The 22,341-nt window shown below is 40.6% G+C and overlaps 1 protein-coding gene across 1 annotated transcript in view; it reads left to right on the top strand.

The window, feature by feature from the left end:
- Positions 1-22,341, top strand: part of ADCY2 (adenylate cyclase 2) — a 450,913-nt gene that overhangs the window by 126,037 nt on the left and 302,535 nt on the right. The window contains exon 3 of the mRNA XM_032279123.1: positions 4,841-5,002. Coding sequence (XP_032135014.1) covers positions 4,841-5,002 — 162 coding nt within the window. The remainder of the gene's footprint in view (positions 1-4,840; positions 5,003-22,341) is intronic.

Genomic DNA, 22,341 nt, shown 5'->3' with positions numbered 1-22,341 from the left:
CGTGAAGCATCTACCATATGTGAGGTACTGTCCTGGGCATTGGGGTCTTGGCTATGAGTGAATCAAGTTCCTGGTTTTGTGCTTACCATGTCAGGGGAGAAAATTAACAAATAAATGGGGACTATAAATGCTCTGAATAAGTAAAGCCAATGAAAAGGACTAGACGGTGCAGGTGGAGGCTGGGGAGGATTTTCCATTAAGTGCAGGTGGTCTGGGGTTAGCTACAGGGGGTTTTCATCCAAGAAAGAAACACATTAGACTTGTGTATTCAGAATCATGAATCTGGCAGTATAATGCTAGCTGAATTAAAGAAAGGGTGATGTTGGAACAAGGAAGAACTGAAGGAGCGTTACTGCAGCAGTTAGACAAGGGTGCCCATCCTGCCAGGAGTGAGAGCGTCGGTGGGGAAATAGAGTCAATGATGGTGCACCCACTGCCATGGAATGTTTTGCAGTTAGCAAAAAGTAAATAATATGTTTGTGATTATAGACCAGGAAAGATGCCCATGATATACAGTCAACTGAAAAAAATGCAAATTGCAGAGTATTATATATAAAGGCACACAAATTTTATAAATATGACATCAATAAGACCTCCCATGAGTGCGTGTGTATGCGTGTTTCTATAACCTTGGTATCAGTGAGGACCAGCTGAACTGTGCTTAGGATTTCAGGGCTTAATGTCACAAAGGTTTGTCAACCACTCACATGAACGTAGGTGTGTGTGGGTCAGCTGAGAAACTGTACTGCTCATGTGGGGACCCAGACTGGGAGAAGCTTCAGCTCCATGTTTCCATGGTTGCCAGGGATGGAAGAGGACATGGCCAGTTGTACATGAGCTTTTAAAGTTTCCACTAGCCCCTCACCCAACTGAAATGACAATGGTGAAATGCAATTATACTACATGCCCAGAAGGAAGAAAGCAACAGTTAGTAAAGAGTCCTGATGGTTACCCAAGGTTCGGAAAAAGGCATGAAGTGGACATGAAGGAGGAAGGGTACACACTCTGTTTCCCTTGTTTGGCAGCAGGACAAAGAGGGAAAGAGTATAGAATCGTATTTCCTAACAAACAGAAATGCCAGGAACCAGCCCAGTGAGAGCAGGACGTAGAGAAGCAGACAGACTGAGACAACCTATGGTCTGGAATCTTAAAATGAGAAGACCCTGTTTTTGAATGTGGGTGTGAGGAGAGAATTTTCAAAGGTGACTTTCAAGGACTTGCACCTGGGTTATTGGAGACAGAGACGTCGTGGGCAGACTTGAGTTATCCTACAAGAGAAACAGGTTTAAGAACATAAGCTCTTGGTTGATTTGAAACTTGTGGAGCTTGAGATGCAAGTAGAAGATGTGTAGGAAGATAGGCATGTCTTGCAAAAGGCAACTGCAGAGCTGGAGTTAAGAGACAGACTTGAAGCTGTTTTATTGGAATGAGTGCTGATGCTTCAGCTATTGTGCAAACTTGGGGTTTCTGGGCAGGATCATGGGAATCAGAGCCACGGCTCCTTCCTCTTTAGCCTCTGGACAGAGGCACATCTAAGGGGACTCTCAGCCATGGAAATGTCCCCATGGTAACATGGCAACCCAAGAGATAGCATTCAACTTTCTGGAGATTTTTACCCACACATTCTTTACATGTGCCAAATCCATTTTAGTTTTACATATGGCCCTATTTGAAGTTGCATTGGAAAGCAGGCTTAAAAAAATGAGAACTCTTTGGTGTTAATAGGGAGTAAAGAACATCCTACCCATGGGACTTGAAATTGCAGTTGACTTTCTTCCTCCCTGTCCCGCCTGCTGAACGCTCCCCAAGCACCACTAGCACAACTCCTGAAATGCTACCACGGAAACCTCTGCTTTGATTTAATGCAATTTGCACAGTTGACCCTTGAAAATTAATTTTGCCATCTCATAATGAATACCAAACAGGGGCTTCTGTATTCAGAAAATTGGAGATCTATTTTCCATTTGGTTATTGTGGATAAGCCTTCCACAGACTTCCATTTTAAGGCTCAAAATGTTTGCAGAAGTATACTTTAATTTAGTGGAGATGGCATTAGAATTTTAAAGTTATCCGAAATTAAGCTACACAAAAGTTATGATAATTTTAAAGCAATGTTAAAGGTCTTTGCATTAGAAGCAAATATGTAATCATAAAAGAGAGGATCTCTTGTAGTTGTCAATTCTGGTACCTGAAGTTATTCATTTAATATCTGGTATGGGATATACAATTTTACATAAATGTTATGTGTAGAAAAAGCAGTATCTTCATTAAACAGACTTTCTGTGTATTGAGAGGGCAATACAGAGATTCCAAAGTAAATTTCATTTGCCCAATAAGCAATAAGTGCACAACAATTGATTTTACCCTGCCTAAAGAAACCTTTCTCAGTGGTTCTCAGCCAGATTCTCTGGAGACCTGGGAAGGGATCTGTACAGCAAGCACCCAGTGAGTGCTGGTGCTAGCTATTTGTGGTTTTGGAAGATGACTTTGGGGCTATAACTCCTTCTGCAATGTTCCTTTCTTGGGAAGCTGAAGTGAGGGAGGTGCCCCAGCCTGCCTGTGTAGATAGAGCACTGCTTACTACATGTCCCTCTAAAGGCATCCCTGATGTCTTTGCATTTTTATACACAAATGATCTAAGACAATAGTTTTTGCCTTGGTTTTATATCCCAAATATGGAATGGAACAAGTAGAATGCATATGATTCTAAATAATAATGCTTTGCTGAAAAAACCTTCAGAGTCTTTATTTTTAAAGAGGTGAAAGAAAAAATATTTACCAGAAAAAAGAATATTGCTATGGCAATGTGTTCCCCCACAGTTTTTGGCCTGGGGGCCCTTTTAAATATAGATTGAATGGGAGGAGATGGGGGCATGAAGCAGATGGTCCATGCCCAATCTGGGCTTCCTGATGAGGATTCCGGGTCATTTTTCCCACTCATAGTGGGTTTCTCCTTGGCCGTCATCCCAAGATGGCTGGACTCACAAGAATTAGAGAAGGTGGTTCAGAGTCCACTCCGTCATCTCCTCACAGTGAGGCCTGGTGCCATTCTCTCCAGACGCAGACTGTGAGATGACAATGGCATGCATGACCATCTCTTCTGCTGGCCCGTGAGAGCCTGGGCTCTGTCCTGCACCCTCCACCTCTAGAACCTGTCTGCATCTGCAGGAGCTTCACCCAGGCTTGAAGAATGAATGTTCAGGTCAGATTACCTGAACTAGCATTTACTCAGCAAGCTTGCTTCAAAAAGCTTGGAGTGCCAAATCAAAGAGTGCCTTTTCAGGACCGTATTTATTTTTAGGCTATGTCTCCTTAATCTCTCCTGTGCTCTTTTGTGTATGACAATTACACAAATACAGCTGATCAGGCACCACCCTGGAATAGTGAAGTGGTGACAGATGGTTCTTTTCAGGTTGTAATACATGGTGCAGGTTCCCAGGAGGGAAGAAGCCTGGTGTTCTCCCAGGCTTCCCTCTCTTTAATCCGTTGGGAGCACAGCCCATTGCCCACATGCTTCTCATGAGCTCACATCCAGACTCCGTACCTGAAGTGCTGGCATGACTGCACGATGTCCCTCCAGCTGTGCAGCGCTTGAGCATCCCCTTCAGGTGACAGGTCACACTGTGAAAGTGGGGCACACTTCCCTTAGCTTCCCTTCGACTTGGAGTCAAGAGCTGCCTGGGAAGCTGGCCACATGCCCCTCTCCCCCCATTTTGCTGACCTCAGTCCCTTCCAACTGGATGGTTCACCCTTCATCCTTTTTTGATGTTCTTCTGTCTCTGCTTGTTTGTAATAAGAATGATCTACTTTATTACCTACTAAATCATTTACTTTTTCATGCCAAGCGTTTCTCTGAGAGGTTTCATGTGGATTGTTTTGATGGAGCTGGAATTCACACAACATAAATTACCCAATTTAAGGTGACATTCTCAATGTCCTGCAGCCAACACCTCATCTAGTTTCAGAGAATTTTTCATGATCTGCACCTAGTCAGCAGCTACTCTCCATTCCCCGCCCAGTCCCTGCCCCCCAGAGCCTGGCAGCATCCGATGTACTTTCCACCTCTATGGGTTTGCTTATTCTGGCTATTTCACATAAATGGAATCATATACTGGGAGGTGTTTTGCCCAGATTTTGTTCACTTAGCGTTTTTGAGGTTCCTCTGCATGGTAGGAAAGTATTCCCTGTTAAGGCTGAATAATGTCCTGATGTTTATTCACCCTGTGATGATTTCTGTTTCCACCTTGGGTTACTTGGAAAATGCTGTTATGAAATGGGCGTACATGTGTCTGTTTGAGTGCCTGGTTTCAATTCTTTTGGGGATATACACAAGAGTAAAACTGCTGTGTATGTTTAAGTGCTTGAGGAATTGCCACACTGAGTTCCACAGCAGCTAAGCCATCCGCAGCCTGGTTTATTTTGTTTGTTACATACCCGTGCTCTCAGCATCTGCTTTCCCCTGATGACACCTGTCCCTCCTCCATGGGTCCCCTTTTGCAGCTTGGAAGACCACCTCAAGAACCCTCTACACATGTTCTAAAGCACAGATACAAAACCCTGATAGTTTAGGATCAGCTTTGCATCCATACTCATGCAATGGTTTGGATACCAAAGTCGAGTCCCAAAATTTTGAAAAGAAGCTTTTCTCCATCACAATGATTAGTTTGATATTGTAATCCAGTGAACTTACTTGCATAGACTACCCTATTTTGTTCACAGATTATTTCTTAAATGAGCATTTCTCATGCTGTTCTATGCAGCCTTTAATGGGATGGAAACTGGAGGCTCCTAGAAGCCAGAATATTTGGTGACTCTCAACGTTCTTCTCCCCTTCCCTTAGGTATCGTTCTTCCTCTTCATCATCTTCGTGGTGTACACTATGCTGCCCTTCAACATGCGAGATGCCATCATTGCCAGTGTCCTCACCTCCTCCTCCCACACCATCGTGCTTAGCGTCTGCCTGTCTGCGACGCCGGGGGCCAAGGAGCACCTGGTCTGGCAGGTGGGTGAACCTCCACATCCGTGGAGAACGACTGTCCATATCCTGCCAGGGGGTGAGGCAGGTGCTGTTGGCCCATTCAGGGTGTGTCTGTAGTGTGGTACTGGCAGCTGCTCCCTTTCTGCCCTTTGAGGCTGACCCCCAATAACACTGAGGAGACAGCCCACTGCCATCGGTGGGATCCACAGTCGCTTAACAATTAGCAACCGTAAAAGTAATGTTAGCAGGAAAGTTGGATGTGACAATTCTGTTTTGCCAATTGCTGAATGGTGGTGTGATTTTGATGAACAAAAGGTGTTCTTGTTATACGTTATAATTCAGCACTCATTTTTATAGTGAAATAACTTTTATGATTAATTCCATAGTTTGTTCCCACCTCTCTCTACCTTGATATTCAAAACCTTCTCTTTACAAAGATAAAACTTTTCTTCATTTTAAAATGTTCTAGCAGGTCTATGAGCATTCAAAAATAAAATAATTATTTCAAATGCTGCAACAGCAAATTATGGCTTACTAATAAATGACATTTCAAAGAAGTCATTCTGTTTAATTAGTTAACAAGCTTTTTAAAAGCTATCTGATTTCTAGCCATGTACACATATAAACACAAGGTTCAGTGATCTGGAGCAATTCCTAACATTCTCTGTTTTGCCTATTAAAAACATGTTTAATTTGCTCTGTGGGGATCAACTGCAGCAAACGTAGCTGTGGCATAAAATGCAGTCAAGCTGAGAAAATTGCAATCATGACAGCGCTGTGCCATTCTAAAGGGACTTTCGACATGGGTCACCTCAGCCCTGCTGGGTCTGAGAAACCAGTTTTTTGTTCACTTGATGTGCTATTTCATTTGGAAACTTGAGGTGGAAGTGGAGGCTTACTCTTGGGTCTGTAATAGTCTCTGTTAGTTGGAAAGCTTCCTGGGGATCCCATTTCTCAATAGTCATCTCCTACTGCTTGTAACATCACATTCATTAAAAGTAGCCAGGAAAGCCTGCATTCATTAAGCATTATTTGTCCATACTGAGTGTAAAGGCACTGGCCTCTAATTTTACACAGCAGGCTAGAGTTTCACCCTGGCTCATTTGGCTGTTACTAAAAAGTGCCCACTCCCAGGAAGAGAAGGAAGGCCATATGGTTCCTCTCTATTGCCTTTGACACATGCTAGTAACCTGCACCACCTGAGACACAGAGGCCAGCCAGTAACTAATCAAATGAGAGAATGAAGGTGGGTATTATATGTTTATTTTAAAAAATGTAAATGATGAATAAAGTTGGTATGTATTCAAGGTATGCAGCATTATGATTTGCTATATGTATACATTGTGTAATGGTTGTCACATTCCAATTAATAAACACATCCATTGCCACCCACACTGTACATTACATCCCCAGGACTTGTTCATCCTATCACAGAAAGTATGCACCCTTTGACCAACTTTTCCCCATTCCCCCCAACCCCTAGCCCCTGGAAACCATCCTTCTACTCAAAAGAACAATCCAGTCATGCCTGGAAAGAAGTACAAGACACACTCCTGTGTATACAATCTCTACCCTAGCCCTCACTTCCTGTTTCTGCACTTCAGAGCCTCTCCTGAGGATATATGTGGGGCATTTCTCCTTTCGTCTGTAAATTCCACTCTTCCATCTTATTTATTTGAGCTGTTAAGCTCAACATTAGGTATTCACATATGGGTTAGGGTGGTGAGCTTATTTTTTGCAGGAGAATGAGAAAACAATTTGCTCAGCCACTTTACATTCTGAAAATAACTGTGTAAACTCCCCTTTCACATGAGCAGTAAGACACTCAAACATGTCATGGCTCACCAGCACCTTTGCTGTTTAGGGTACCCTGAGACACATCCCTTGAACGCTTTGCACTTATCTTTTCTGCCCTTTCATGAATAAGTGAAGTGTCTGCTGGTACAGGTGTAATAGGACACACAATATTTCAGAAGGAGAGGTTTTAGCACCTGTCTATAAGAATTAAATAGGGCTTAAAAAAAAAAAAAGGAAAACGAAGGTCTGCATGAAGAACTCTGTGTATTGTAGGTCATTGACTACTATATTCTTTATTGAGTTGTTTTCTTAAAGCATTTTTTATTTTCCTGCCTTGGTAAAAAAAAAAAAAGGGAAAGATGGAATCTTAAATTTTTATTTACTCAATTTCAAAAACTGACAAAGAAAAATATTCCTTATCAGCAAACAGCCAGAAATGGGATAATTCTAGAATTGCGCAAATAATAAAAACGCTTCACTCCATAATATTTTATAAAGGAATAAGGCCCAAGAGAACAGAATAAGATGAAGTCCATTTCCCATTTTTTTCAGAGACAGTTTCGTAGTAACTCCAAGAGCTGGGAAAGGTGGAACATGTGAAGAGATTTAAAATGGGAGATTTGTAGGTAAACGTCACAGTAATGAAGAAAGGAGCTTTCAGTACCCCTGGCCACTGTTGGAAATATAATCTAAAAATAGCACTGGTTTGAGGTTCTAGAAAAACACTTTATTGAATTCTTTTTACACATGCTGTATATAAATTAGAATTTTACAAATTTGGTGGTTGTATTGCTGTAGTGTAATTGTTTAATGCAACACTATGTAAAATAAAGGATACTGGCCTGATATGAAGAAAGAGGTTGCCCATAGATGATAGTCAGCATCACCCTTCCTTCAAAGCCATTAAAGGAGGGTGCATTTTGTTCAGTACAAATCCATATTAAGAAGTTATTGTTTCATTTTATTCCTTTGAACATTGGCAATCTATGGATAGCACATAGAACCTATCTGTTAATCAAAATATCCACTTAAGACAAATCCATAAACTCCTTCCCTACTGCGTCAGAGAGTTCGTTGTCTTCAGGAAATTCATTTTTCCAGCATTTCCCTTGAAGTAGGAGGCATTCTCAGGCTATGATATATCACCTAATTAAAGAAATTTAGTTAATAACTGAAAATTATGGATAGTATTCCTTAATTTTCAACCTGAGGTGTAATCACTAATATACTTTGTAACTTTTATTTTGAAACAATAACAGACTTACCAATAAGTTGCAAATAGAGTACAGGGAATTATTTTTTTCTAAACCATTTAAAGATAAGTTGCCAATCTGATACCGCATCACCCCAATGCTTTAGTGTGTATTTCCAATGGTACTCTTCTCCTATGTAACCACAGGACACCTGCCAACACCGGGAAGTCCACATTGCACTGGGACTGCCATATGATGCCTGGACCCCCTTCAAGTTCCTCTAGCTTTCCCAATAATGTCTTTCATCACAAAAGGACCCAGCTCAGAAGCATGGAATGACACATGGCAATGTGTTCCCCCATCTCTTTGGTCTTCTACAGGATGGAACAATCCACTTTTGGTTCTTTGGCCCTATGGTCGTAATACTTTTAAAGATGGAAGGACCATTATTTAGTAACATGTCTTTCAACTTGAGTTGAGTTGATGCTTCCTCATGAATAGATTCAGGCTCTGCATCTTTGGCAAGAATCAGAGTGATGGTGGGTGCGTCCTCCTGGAGTGCAATCCAGGCTCCATTGCTTCTCTGTCTTTATACCTACAGTGTTCACTTCTATTATAGCTATGTCCATACAACTCTTTCACCTAGAAATTACTCTTTTCCTCTTTATAATTAAGACAGTTTGTAGAAAGGCACTTTGAAATTAGGCATATATGTTGTTTCAATGTATTTATTTATTTATTTATTTATATCTATACAGCCTTGTATTTTGCCATTTTATTCAATAGATTATACACCATTACCATTGCTATTTTTTTTTTAAGACAGAGTCTTGCTCTGTCACCCAGGCTGGAGTGCAGTGGCACAATCTCGGCTCACTGCAACCTCCTCCTCCCAGGTTCAAGCAATTCTCCTGCCTCAGCCTCCCAAGTAGCTGGGACCACAGGCACATGCCACCACTCCTGGCTAATTTTTTTTAAGTATTTTAGTAGAAATGGGGTTTCACTGTGTTGCCCAGGCTCGCCTTGAACTCCTGAGCTCGGGCAATCTGCCTGCCTCGACCTCCCAAAGTGCCAGGATTACAGGTGTGAGCCACTGCACCTGGCCACCACCGCTATTTATTTTGATGCTCACATTGTCTCGGATTTGTCCAGTGGGTACCTCTTCAAGCTGGTCTGTGTGTCCTCTTGATACATTCCCACCATCCTTGGAGCCCTTTCTTGCTTTCTGGTGGAACAAGATCTTTCTGGTTGATCTTATTCCTCCCCACTCCATCCCTAAACCTAAAAGCAGCCCTCTTTGGTAAGAGAATCAGGAACCCTGATTTTTTTTTTTTTTTTTTTTTGTAAACAGCATTTAGAGGCACGATCTAGGCATTAGGTGTTGGGCGTCACTGCACCAGGGTGAGGCCTACACACATTTACATCTACATTATATATGTGTGTATGTGTGCGTGCCTGTGTGTGCATGTGTGCGCAGGTGTGTGTGTGTTGTATATACTAATAGTCGTGACTTCACAAGGACATTTTCATTTTCAAGCCACCATAGGTTTCACTGCAGTTTTCACTTTTTCAATTGTAACTCCCTTGACCAACAGTGAAAACTATCTAGCTCCCATGATTTATGATAGATTTCCTTTATTGGACCAATTCATGTCTGTAACCAGCCTCCTATTTCTACTGCCATCCCCTCCTCACGTGCAGATGCCTCCTTCCTTGGTTCCTGCTCTGATCTTTGCACCCAGTTTGTCCCCTGCAAGCATGTACCCTCCCCTGTCCAGGCTTTGACACTCCATGCATGTGTGGCTAACCCTCACTTAGGGTCCCCTCCGCTGTCCCGGCTCTGACACCCACACCTATGGGGTGCCCTGCACTTAGATGTCCCCTCTTCTGCCTGAGTCCTGATACCCATATCTGCAGGGCTACCCCATGCCTAGATGTCCCCTCCTCTGGCCAGGCCCTGACACCCAAGCCTGTGGGGCTGCCCTGTGCCTACGTGTCCCTCCAGCGCTCAGGCTCTGTCCCCCTGCAGTTGGCTTTCCCATTCTGGACACGTCTCACACTCAGCTTTGTCACCTTTGGATGAATTTGGCCTTCCCCGTCCACTACTGGTGCAGATACTTCCTTACGGGACCTTGTCTGACGGCTTCAGGGCTGAATCATGCAGGAAGCAAGGAGAAGGATGAGAAGAAAAGGGAAGGCTGGGAAGGGAATCGGGTGGTGACGTTAGATCACAAGTATAAAAAAGCAGGTAGAGAGAAGGATGAGTTCTAGTATTTGATAGTATGGTAGGGAAATTATAGTTTACAACAATGAATTATATATTTCAAAATAGGAGAATTGTAATGCTTCTAACACAAAGGAAGGAGAAATCTCTGAGGTGAGGACTCCCTGAAGTACCCTGATTTGATTATTACACCTTGTAAACAAGTATCAAAATAGCATATGTACCCCCAAAATATGTACAACTATTATATATCAATAAAGAAAAAAAAAAGAACGGGAGAAAAGGTGGGACAAGAAACAGGACTAATACATTTCTGAATATAGCTTATTAGCGAAAGAGGAAGAGATATTTTTCAGTCACTCTCAGATTTATTTCATACTGTTCTCTGCAAGTTTTTTAAATCAGTGTTTTCTCTTTGTTATCCTAACTGAATTTCAAAGAAACAGTTTTCTGGAATCTGGGATTATGAAGACATACTGGAACCCCTTAATGATGAAGGGAAGAAAATATTTAAATATCAGAAAACTTAAAGAGAAGCAGTTTTATATTATCTAAGAAGAATGTATCATTTCTATGTGATAAATTTAGTGTAAACACCAAAAGCCCTTAGCAATTCGTGTTTAACTAGAAAATAATAATTTTACTTATATTGTAGGATAACATGCATTTGACTGAAAGTTCCATGAGAGCAGCAAGGAGTCTTTTTTGCTTATCGTCATATCAAGGCAAAGGGAAATCGAGACTAGGAAAATAAGATGAGAAACACTCCCCTCCACCCACCTCATGCTGTGGCGGCTGCCTCCTGCCTCAGCTCTCAGAGGAGATCCCGAGGCTGGGATCATGCCTTCTAGCCAGGCTCTTGGGTCCAGAGGTCAGGAGCCATGGTTCAGCCTGAAGCATGTGCTTGTTTAGTGCTTATTTCATCATAAAGATGCATTGTGCCTGTTCTTCCTTTGCTGTGCTTTTGTAGGTTAGTATCACTGTTGGCATAATCATGAGCCAACCCCAAGGAATTTCTGTATATTCCTATTTATACATCATGATTGCACTTTGTATTTGAAACTCACTTTTCTTACATTTTGATTTCCTTGGTATTCATAGCGCATTCTGAATATTCATTTCATATATCTTTTATTTTACCTTGAGAGAGGGCAATTTGAATATAGATTTACTTAAGCAAGCCAGTTATGTGAGAATCCATATTTATTAAAGAAGCAAAGCTAAGGAGTGCTTATTGATTTTACAACAGGATTACTTATATGTTAGAGAAGTTTTATAGGAGTCTTTTACACTGTGGATGCTCTAATATATTTAAGTCATGATACAATTTGAAAAATTTTAGATTGCACCTAATACAGTAAATCATCTATGCCAAGTGTGTCATCAATAGCACTGTGGATTTGTTACATAAATGAGCCTTTTTAAGTATAATTCAGGAAGTCTATATTGGAGTCTGGAATTAAATTGCATTTAGGGTCTAATCTGAGAAGCTCAAAGGACAAACAGCAGGTTACCAGCTGCCCGGTTTCTGGCTGTGGGAGAGACTAATTGTTAGGAATTTGGATCTCTGTTCTGACTATTTGGTCTTCAGGGAAACATAGGGTATTGCTTTTTTCTGCAGGAAAAAAAAAAAAAAGGAGACTGTATAATTGCCCATTTTGTATGACATGAAGCTATTGATTGAGTAGAATCCATCTCTTAGGTTTAGCAAGACATTGCTTACTTGTTTCAAAGGCATTATCATTGGAAGGAATGGGAGTAAGGATAGGGAGGAGCTAAAATAGGAAAGTGCCTAATGTAACAAAATGCTAAAGCAACTCTAAACACCTTTCCCATCCCTCCTTCCTTTCTCCTGCCTGGTCCCTCCTCAGGCCTGACACCTATACCTAGGGAGGTTTTTGGTAGGACCGGTGAACAAAACACCAGCATTGACATTTAATGCAGGACATCAGACTTTTAAAATGCACTAGCAATTTCTAGAACAGAAATACAAGAATGTTACAGGCACAGAACTTTCAGGTTGGTAACTAACAATTTGACTGTAATGGTAGGATGAGACCTAGGTTCACTTTCAGGCATTTTGGAGCTGTTTTGTGGAGGGCATTGAGGGAAGAGAGGTGTAAAGAACCCCGATAATAACATGAATTTATCTTGGAGACTTAATCAAAGGAGTATTAAAAAAGAATTTCTTTAAAAAAAAATGACAGTCATCCATTAACCGTCTCTATCCTCTTGATTCTGTCATCTGTACCCTGTATTCTCTGGTTATTCTAAGCAATGGATTTATGTTGAATATACTATGAATTGATTAAATGTTGGCTAGAGGCACCACTCACTAGTGTTTCAATCAGCATCTTGGCAGTGATTTTCCTTTTAATTTCACCAATCCTTGCATCTTTAGTCCATTACTTACAAAGAAAACAAGGCTCTGCTCATTCCGAATGTTTATTTTTTAGAGAGGGGGTAATTTGTGAAAGCTACTAATTCTAAGCATCTGTTTAACCACCAGCAATCACTCTTTGAGACCTCTGTAAGACAGTGAGAAAATCAGCATTCCTAATGGCAAGTCACACAGGACCGACTCCTCCTATGTTCTTGCAGCACAGAATGATGAATCTGCTAAGTTATATGAACTGAAGAGAATCATATATCTGCAGCTTGACTTTAACGAGAGCATTGCTCTGGCTCTAAGAGATTCTCTTTAAAGAGTAAGGAGAAACCCGGTGAGTTGGTGCAGTGGAAGGAGGAGGTACTCATCACTTGGAGACAGTCCAGGGAGAGGCAGAGCTGGGCTGATCCTAGTTATCTGTAAAATAGAAATGATGATCATGGCCTCTTCCTAGGGCAGCAGGGATGAGGAAATGAGGTGATAAATGAAAGGGACATAAGTGGGCCAGATGCATACTTAGTGTTCAGAAGCATCAGGTATTAATAACAATAACTACTTGATGGCAGACCACAACGTCGTTGTGTTTTCAGAGTGCAACAAGCTGGGCAGGCTGGGAGCAGAGGGAGGGGATGTGCTTTCTGTTTTTGCAGCAATAACCGTAGCATGCTTTCTTTGAGAATAATGTGCATCAATTTTTACCTCTCCTAGGAGATGAGAGATCCCATTGGCCAAACTCTGGGCTAGTTATTTTTGAGACCCCTCTCAGCATCTCCTGAATGTCTGGACATGGCAGTGAGTGTGGGAGGGTGAGAAGAGCAAGCATTTTGGCCTCGGGCAGAATCTGGCTTGACTTCTGCTTCTCCTACATCATAGCTGTGTGCAGTAAACATGAAGGTAGATGTCCCAGGTGCCCCTCAAGAAAACATTGGCTACCCAGCTGTTGGGAGTGTGGTCTGCAGCTGGCTTTCAGCCATCAGCTTTTTTGGGGAATGCTTGAAAACACCTGCCAGCCCGAGTTTGTGCCCTTGTGAGGGTGGCCCACATCCATGACTGATAGAGTTGGGGGTATAAACTCCTTCCATTTTGGTCGAATGCAGGCAACGCTGATAGTCGTTTTGGCTACAGGACGTGTGTGAGTTTGCCAGTTTTGGGGCTTGCAGAGCAGCTTAGCTTCTCCCTGGGCCCAGCACAACTTCTGTCTTTCCCCATGGGCACTGATCCTGAGGACACTCTCTAATAAACGCTAAACACCATTTCAGAATGTGCTTCCTGGAGAAGCCAGGCTACAGCAGGGCATGAGCTTAGCCTAATTCTTTAGCTTGCTCAGTTTTCTAATCCGTAAAATGGCAGCAGCAACCTCCCTGCTTGGTTGCTGGCCTTAGTGCTGATTAGATGTGATGACCTGTAAGAAGAACCTGGAATCAAGCTAGGCTGGTGCTTAGCCATCAATGAATAGTAGGCAGCAGTAATGTATTTTGCTAAATTTACATAACTTTAGAGAAGCTTTAAGAAACTGGGTGTAAAAATGCTTTGAGAATTTTTTTCATAATCAAAACCCAAATGACCTATGAATTGAGTAAGGCAAGAGTTGGATCATACATGTGTAAGACCCTCAGGGCCCAAGTCTGGTTCTGATTGACTGCCCTGTGGTGAGCCCTACCAAAACTCAAGGCACTGTACTTCATCCTAGTAAGGTATGAGAAGCCTGCATGACACTGATGAGTGCAGTTCGAAAGTTCTGCTAATGCCTGAGGGTCTGAGCTCTTGAAGGTTAATGGAATAGCTGACTTTGAAAACCCTTGAGACACAGTTCCCCAAATTACTCCTTGGCATAAATAAGAGGGGAAAAAATACAAGAGTAGGCATATAGAGAGCTGGGTATCTTAGATTATCATGCCACTCTTTGTCTAGAGTGTTTTCTTTCTTTGAGTGTCTCACTTCTGTTACCCAGACAACCTGGAGAGCTGCTGTTTTCCTCTAACTCTAAGCAGCTTCATGGTACCTTGATAATATGGATGACCATGCTACATCTACGTTTTGTGGTCTTGAAGACATGCACTCCTACAGCTCCATGTCTTTGAACCAATACAGTTTCTCATCTTGTGGGTGGTAGAAGAGATTGATACAACAGAGGTTTATAAATTTGGACATTTATTATCTCAAAGAAATCAAAACCAAGGTGTTGGCAGGGGTAGCTTCATCTGGAGGTTGTGAGGGAGACTGCATTTATGCCTCTCTCCCAGCGTCCGGTGGCAGTCAGCAGTCCTCAGCATGCCTTCACCTGAGGCTCCATAGGTCTAGTCTATGCCCCTGTCTTCACATGTCCTTATTCTCTTTGTCCCTGTATTTTCCCTTTTTCTGTCTCTTGTAAGGACAGCATTCATTGTAGATTTTTTTTTCTGTCTCTTGTAAGGACAGCATTCATTGTAAGGACACCATGCTAAATCCAAGATGATCTCATTGCATCATTCTTAACTTAATTACTTCTGCAAAGACCTTATTCCAAACAAAGTCATATTTTGAGGTTTCCAGTGGAGCTAACTATTGAGTGAATCTACGTTTCAAGCCAACACAGATACCAACACCCACAGTTGGGCTACTCTTGTACTTCTTTCCCTCCATGGGTTACTGCAGACAGTTCCATGTATTCTTTAAGATCAGAGAGTCTGGGCCTTGAAATTTCCCTTCTCCCTTCTCTTGCCTGTTTACACATTACTAAGCTCTGTAGTGCACAACATATGAAGATAGCTTCTTTGTAAGTATTTATGGTAACATAGGAAAATAAAGAAAAACTACAAAAATTCAGAGTAAAGAAACATATGGGAATTTCACCCTTTTGAAACAAAACTATCATCCATAGAGCAAACAGAGAAAGCTTTCTTGCTGGTTGGTTGCAGATAGGTAAGGCAACTGAACATCTATTATTGATAATCTTTGCCTATTTTATAAACAAGTGGTAGGTCCACATTAAAGAGAAAGAGAGAGAGAGTTTCATAGGATTTTCAGTGCATACACTTTTCCTCTAGCTACTTGTGAGTTCTCTCATTATTTGTAGAAGTTTTTCATTTCATCCCCTTACGTTTTCCAGATATGTAGTCACATCATTTTCAAGTAGATCGCCACTTTACAAGTTTTAAGACGTCCTTCTCTTTACAATTGCTTTGCCTGGTTCCTCCAGGAAGAAAAGAATTACTAAGGCAGTCATAATAGACACATTTCTCTAATTTTTTATTTAGTAGGACTAATGTTTTCTTGTTAAGCCATCTGCTGGCTTTTGGGTTAAGTTAAATAAATTTTATAGTGTTAAGGAAGTAGCCCTTGGTTCTTACTTAGAGACTCTTGTTTTTGTTTCTGTTTTAAACTGTAAATCTAGAACTATATTAAAAGACTTTTTTAAAAAAATCATTCATGGACAAGACTGTATGATTTCTCTCCTTTTGTAATGTAATCCAATTCTTGGATTTTTAGAAATATCTTCAGTAGGTCATGCTGTATTTTCCTTTAATTTGTGGTTTGATTCTTTTCACAAATAACTCATTAAGGATTTGGCATATATCTCAAGAATTATAAAAGACACTTATGCAGGACTGGCCGTGGGTCAGAGATGATTCTGAGTGCTTTATTCATGAGCTTCTGTAATCTGAAATGTTTACATATATACACAGATATGTGTGTATATATGTGTGTATATATATACATACTATATTATTGTTTTTTACTTTTCCTGTGAAAATATTTCTGTTTAGATTTACTTTCTTTTCAGGATGTTGTTTTTCTCAAAGACATTTTCTTATAAATGCAGTCTCATTCAAGGTTTAAACTGTGTTTTATAAAGTTGAGTAGTCTCTTTACAATGTTAATTCCCTCTGAATTTGGGCTTGCTTTTGCCTGTTTAGTTTCTTATTTTTGGGATTTGCTCTTTCTTCATTGATTCATGATTCATCTGGCTGATGATTTTTTTACTTTATTTCTCTAAGAAATGAATTTTGGATATATTTATTATTTTTATTGTTTTACTATTTTTATTTCAATTTTTACTTTTTTCAGTTTGGTTCTCTTTTGTTCTGTATTTCTAACATCTTAGGTTAAATGCTTAACACACAGTTTTTGCCTCTCCCATTTATTTATGTAAGCATTGAGGCTATACACTTTCCTTCAAAAATGGTTCTCCTTCTATGTGTCTGATGTGCTCACTATCATTATTTTCTATATATTTTGTAATTGGTTGGAATTTACTTTTGGCAGAAAGAAACCAGTATTTGACTTTCAGGCAATAGATTTCTGTTTTTATTATTAATTTTAATTTTACAGCAGTAAGATTAGAAATTGTCTATGTCCTTTCTTTTTGTAAATGTGTTCTTATACTATGAGCAACATGTCGCTACTACCATGTGCTTATTTTCACCATTAGTGCCAGAACTTACTGAACAGTCACTGTGGGTAAATCCCTATACCGTATGGTGCTCATCAGCCGCAGTGGTTCCCATAGCCAGTGGAGGTGCAGACTGTGGAATATTTGTGGTACTGAGATAGACTGCCTCCTACAAATATTCTTTGATAATGTCATTTTCTCTGGAGTCCAGCCTCCTGAGTCTGCTGAATCCAGCAGGGATTCCTGCCAACATTCATACAATTGTCAACTCGTTGACTTGGGTTTCACACCTCTGGACAGGCCCCTCACTTTGGACAAGCACATCTCTTCTTCCTTCTGACACCTGCCTTCCTGTTGGGGTCACCCCACATTGGGCGCCACTGTCAGGGTAACCACTTGCCAGGGTCTGTCCTGAAGACCCTGACTCAATGATGCATGAATAAAGTACACTGACACACAGATATGCTTTGCTAGTTCGACTGAGTGTGTCCTGGCAGCTTACAAGAACCCTGGAGAGTGCTGTAAACAGTTGCGACTTCCAGCGCCCCCCAGCCAGTGAGACTTGCATTTATTCAGTAAAGTTTAATTGACAAAGGCTTGAGTCAGCACCACTAGAAGTTAAAGATCAAAGGACAGGTTCTGATGCCCAAAGCAAACACCATTAGAGGATGATATCCCTGGTCGACCTTTGCCAGAGAGAGTCATCAAGCTCAAAGGTTAGTTTTAAGAACACATGAGTAAACAAGCTAGCTGGGTAAACTCACATTTCTTTGCATTTGTGCACTAATCTCTCTGGCTCTTGCAAAGAGACTCTTGGCTGCCTTCAGCCAAAAACTATAGAAAAATCCCTTAGGCCTTCCAAAAGAGTTTGAGACTATATTCTATAACTTCTCTAATATTTTTTCCTTAATATTTTTGCCACCACCCTGACTGAATCCCCATACCCTCCAATTTGTGTTCTCTTTTAATGTCCTTCCTTGGCTTCAACTCCTGGGTACTGCTGGTTTTTGGTAGCCCTCACACCCATGTTGGTAGCTGAGGGCACTGTCAATTATGTAATATTGTTGGAAAGACAAATTGCATGTGTATTTCTCATTCTCTTTAGTGTTTTGAATAGAGGAAATGTTGTCTTTATGTGTCTAACTGGAAATGTTTTTAGCCTTTTCTTTAGTTTCTTAAAAATTCACTTTTTATGCCATGACTGAACCTCAAACTCTAGACTGAGATATTAAACCTAAGATGAGAATGGGATGAAGAAAAGCAGAGATAAAGAGAGTCAGCAGAGTTTTATCATAATTTAAGATACTCTTCTAAGATTTCTAGCCATTGGCTGATTTATCTGGTTTAGTAGAAGTTTAGCAGGTTTGAGTCTCAGTGCTGTTTAAAGGACTCATGCAATTAAGCCTGATGTTCTAACCCCTGGGTATTCCTGCTTTCTTTTCCTCTTTTGAATTGCATCTGCTAGAAGACAGACTTGTTTCTGGGCAGATGAGAAGCTGAGTTAAGGCTGGACTTAAGTGGCCAGTAGTGAATCACTGATGAGAAAATAAAGGTTGACATGGTGTGGATCTCCCCCTGTTCTGTTCCTGCTGTAATCTGCTCTTGGTTATTAGTTTCTACAGAGCCACTTGTATCATAGTCATATCATATTTCTCTCTGCTTATTTCTATGTCTTTCCCACCTCTTCTTCTCATGCACAGATGCTGGGACTTGAGATGAGCTTCTGAGATCTTTGGCAGAAATAAAAGAAAAGCTTTTTTTTTCTTTTGGAGATGGAGTTTCACTCCTGTTGCCCAGGATGGAGTGCAATGGTGTGATCTTGGCTCACTGCAACCTCGGCCTCTCAGGTTCAAGTGATTCTCCTGCTTCGGCATCCCGAGTAGCTGAGATTACAGGCAGCTGCCACCACACCTGGCTAATTCTTTTTGTATTATTAGTAGAGACAGAGTTTTACCATGTTGGCCAGACTGATCTCGAACTCCTGACCTCAGGTGATCCACCCACCTAAGCCTCCCAAAGTGACCAAAGCTTTATAACAGTTTTATTTGCACTGAGTGCACACAGTATTAAATGGATGCATGCTTGACTAAATCCAGAGTGTTTGAATGAATGAGCACTCTAATGTATGATCAAATGTAGACAAATAACAAGCCTCCAGATGTCTTCAGAATCACCAAACCAGGTGAATAACGGGCAGTTCTTTCTTGTTGCACTCACTATATCCAAGCATGGCAGCTAAATGTAGAGTAGCTGAGTTAGTGGCACCCTTTAAAGGTAATCATGAAGAGTGACCACACCTGCAGCATCTTTAAACTTTGATGTTATTCACTTGTTTTCTTCAAGACGAGTTAGATCCATACATGGATTTACCTATATTTCTGAGCTCTTTACATTTGTAGTATTATAGAGGGATTAGAAATGATATGAAGGTAATTAAAGCAATAAGAAATCTGATATACAAAGAGAAGTTCAAAGATCTGGGATTTCTCATCACTCGAAGAAAAATGAGCTAAGTTTGAACTGTTGCTAATCATATTAACATGACCCATAGAAAGAATCATGGCTGGTGCATGATTCCAAGCAGCCCCCACAATGTTTGTCTCTGAAACAATAGAGATCACCTAACTTTAGCTATTTAACCTGTCAGAGAAGGTCACCATTTTGATTTCCTATTAATATAGAGTTAAGGGCATTTTATAAAATATTATGGGAGATGCTGAGGGCATTAATTGGAAGCAAACCATCTCACACCTAGCTCAGGAAGTTTTGTCAGTACAGTACTTAACTGCTTCAAGCTGTGGCTTATAAAACTCTGATTTAACGCTTTTTAACAGGTTGAAGACTGTGTTTCTTGATTTAGTACAAAGGAGCCTCTCTGAGGCAAAACTGAACTTTCTTCTGGCCAATTCTCCATACTTTCCCTGCTGAAGATCATCCAGATCCTTATGGGGTGAAGTCCTACATTGCAAACATGGGGGTGCCCCAGTGGAACACATTTTCACCCTCAGACCAGTCGTGAGGGCAGATATGGCAGTTATAGTACTGGAGATGATAGTTGTTTAGACAGGGGTGGATGGATCCCAGACAAGAACAAGAGGCAACTTGCAAGCCCTCACCTGTGCAGGTGGAGTGCACCACTCATCACTGTCATCTGCCAACAAATCCCACAGAGTTGGTTCAGGAACAGTGGGGTGAGTTGATTCTCACCTTGATTGATGGCTCCCTTAAAAAACTGTCTCAGATGACTTTAGGAACTTGGATCTTATCCATGCAATACCTCAATATAGCATTGCAAATTATTTTCCCAACATTTTTAGTTCTTTTTGTTACTTGATCTTCTGTATATCAAAACCCATTCTAGATTTTTCTCTCATCTGGAGTTTGCCTTTATCTACCCATCTAGCAGTGTTTTGTAATTTTGTGAAGTTTTGGTCAGGAATAGTTTTTTTCTTATAAATAAGGCTTCCGATTGCTATAACATATTTAGAGTAAAAACTGTCATTTCTAAACAAAATTTGAGTTAAAGTAATGTATAAATCACAGTTATTTACTTTCCTTAATTCTATGTCCTATGGAAATGAAATAATTTTGTGGGTTTTGATTAAAATTCTGAGTGTGTAGAAATTTTACCCTGGTTTTAGATTCTTATAGGAAATCTTACAAACAGTTTTGAACTTCCATTGTGGACCAGTTTAAGATTCTCATTTCTTATTTACTATGTTTTAAAATCTAACATAATATCTGCAAAGAAAAAGCATTTCCATTTTATTGCAGGACTTTTGATTTATATGTAATTTAAAGTTTATTTTTATTATTCCTGGCTCCAGGTTTCAATACGTGTTGTCTTGTTAGTCAACTCACTGTCTCCACTTCAATGCCCCATAAACTTTCAAATTAAACATTTCCCAAACTCAACTCAGTATTTTCCTGCTCATGTGTCCTCCGTCTCTGTAGATGGTGCCACCATCCTCTGTACTTTCCAGCCTTTCAATTGAGACCCACTGTCGCCTCCTCCATCCCACTTACCCTTCCATCCTGTTAGACACTAGATTCTGTTAAGTGCACATTCTTTGCTCTCCTCCCATGTAACTTTCCTGTTTTTCATCCTCTGCCCCTCCCCTGGATCAGAATACATCACTTACTGCCTGGGGAGCTGCAGGAACCCCCAGCCTCATCCTTTGCCTTCCAGATGCTCATTCTAAAAATTGAGTCTGCCTTTATCATTCTTCAATAGCTTCTTAGTACCTGCAAAACTAAGTAGTCCACATGTCTTGGTGCAGCATGCAAGGTCCTGTAGGACATGCCCTATGGACTCCACAGCTGGGCCCCTCCCTTCCCTCGCATGGATTCTGAGCTCTGCAGATACTGAGATCCTCACAGACTTGGACATTCCTCTCCTCGCTGTTTTTAAGTTGGTTCTATCTCCATCTGGGGCATCCCAGTACTGTCACCTGGCTAGTTCCTAGATGTCCCCCAACAGAAAGTCCTTGATAACCCATGAGCCCATCCCAAAACTCAGCAGTTATAATTCTCCTCTCACCTGAATAACACTGGATTCTCTTTCCTGACTCACCTAAGGTGGGAGCTCCTTAAGAGAAGAAACTTTGTCTTTGGTCTTGAGTGCACAGCAGATACTGCTTATTGGTCATACAGATTACAAAATATTCTTTGTTGACTCTCCCAGAACTAAAATACATGTTTACCTTTTTCAAAGATAGCATGATGCATAATAGACACAGTTTTAATTCTGGAGTCAGGAAGTCTTGAGCTCCAATACCAGTTCTTCATGGATTCGTTGTATGAATTTTAGTAAGTGATTTAGCTTCTCTGGCCATCTGTTTGCTTATCTGTAAAAGAGGACCAATAATAGAATATGACTGAGGATTAGGGATTGGGAGTATGTAATTCCCAGTTGAATGCTTGGCTCATGTTAAGTGTCCAGTAAACGGTGGCCATTTATGAGGTTGTGGCTTTCTTTCTTTCTGGCTTATTTTTTGTTTATTTTTCAGTAACATACACATCATCAAGTTTTAAGGTTAAGAAAGAACTTCTGCTTGAGATATTTAAACGAGAGAAAACATTTAAGTTTTAAATTTTTAAATGTTAAAACATTTAAACATCAAGCAAGGTATCCCACAGTGGTTTTCTAGAACAGCTAATTGACGAATCATGTAAACCTTAATGGGAAAAAAAAAATGTAACGTGTTAATTAGATCAACAGTTAAATGTCCAAAACTACAGAAACCATTATGGAGCATGAAAGGTGGGCAGAAAAAGTAGTTTCACTGGTTTTCAAAACAAATTTCTTGAAAAAAATATATATGTACACACATGTGTATACACACACATATATATACACACACACACATATATATACACACACACACA

This window comes from Sapajus apella, unplaced genomic scaffold (genome assembly GCF_009761245.1).
Source record: "Sapajus apella isolate SASKATOON/1434 unplaced genomic scaffold, GSC_monkey_1.0 scaffold11, whole genome shotgun sequence".
Classification (NCBI taxonomy): Eukaryota; Metazoa; Chordata; class Mammalia; order Primates; family Cebidae; genus Sapajus; species Sapajus apella.
The sequence above is the reverse complement of the archived record's forward strand: the minus strand, read 5'-3'. Positions and strand labels throughout refer to the sequence as shown.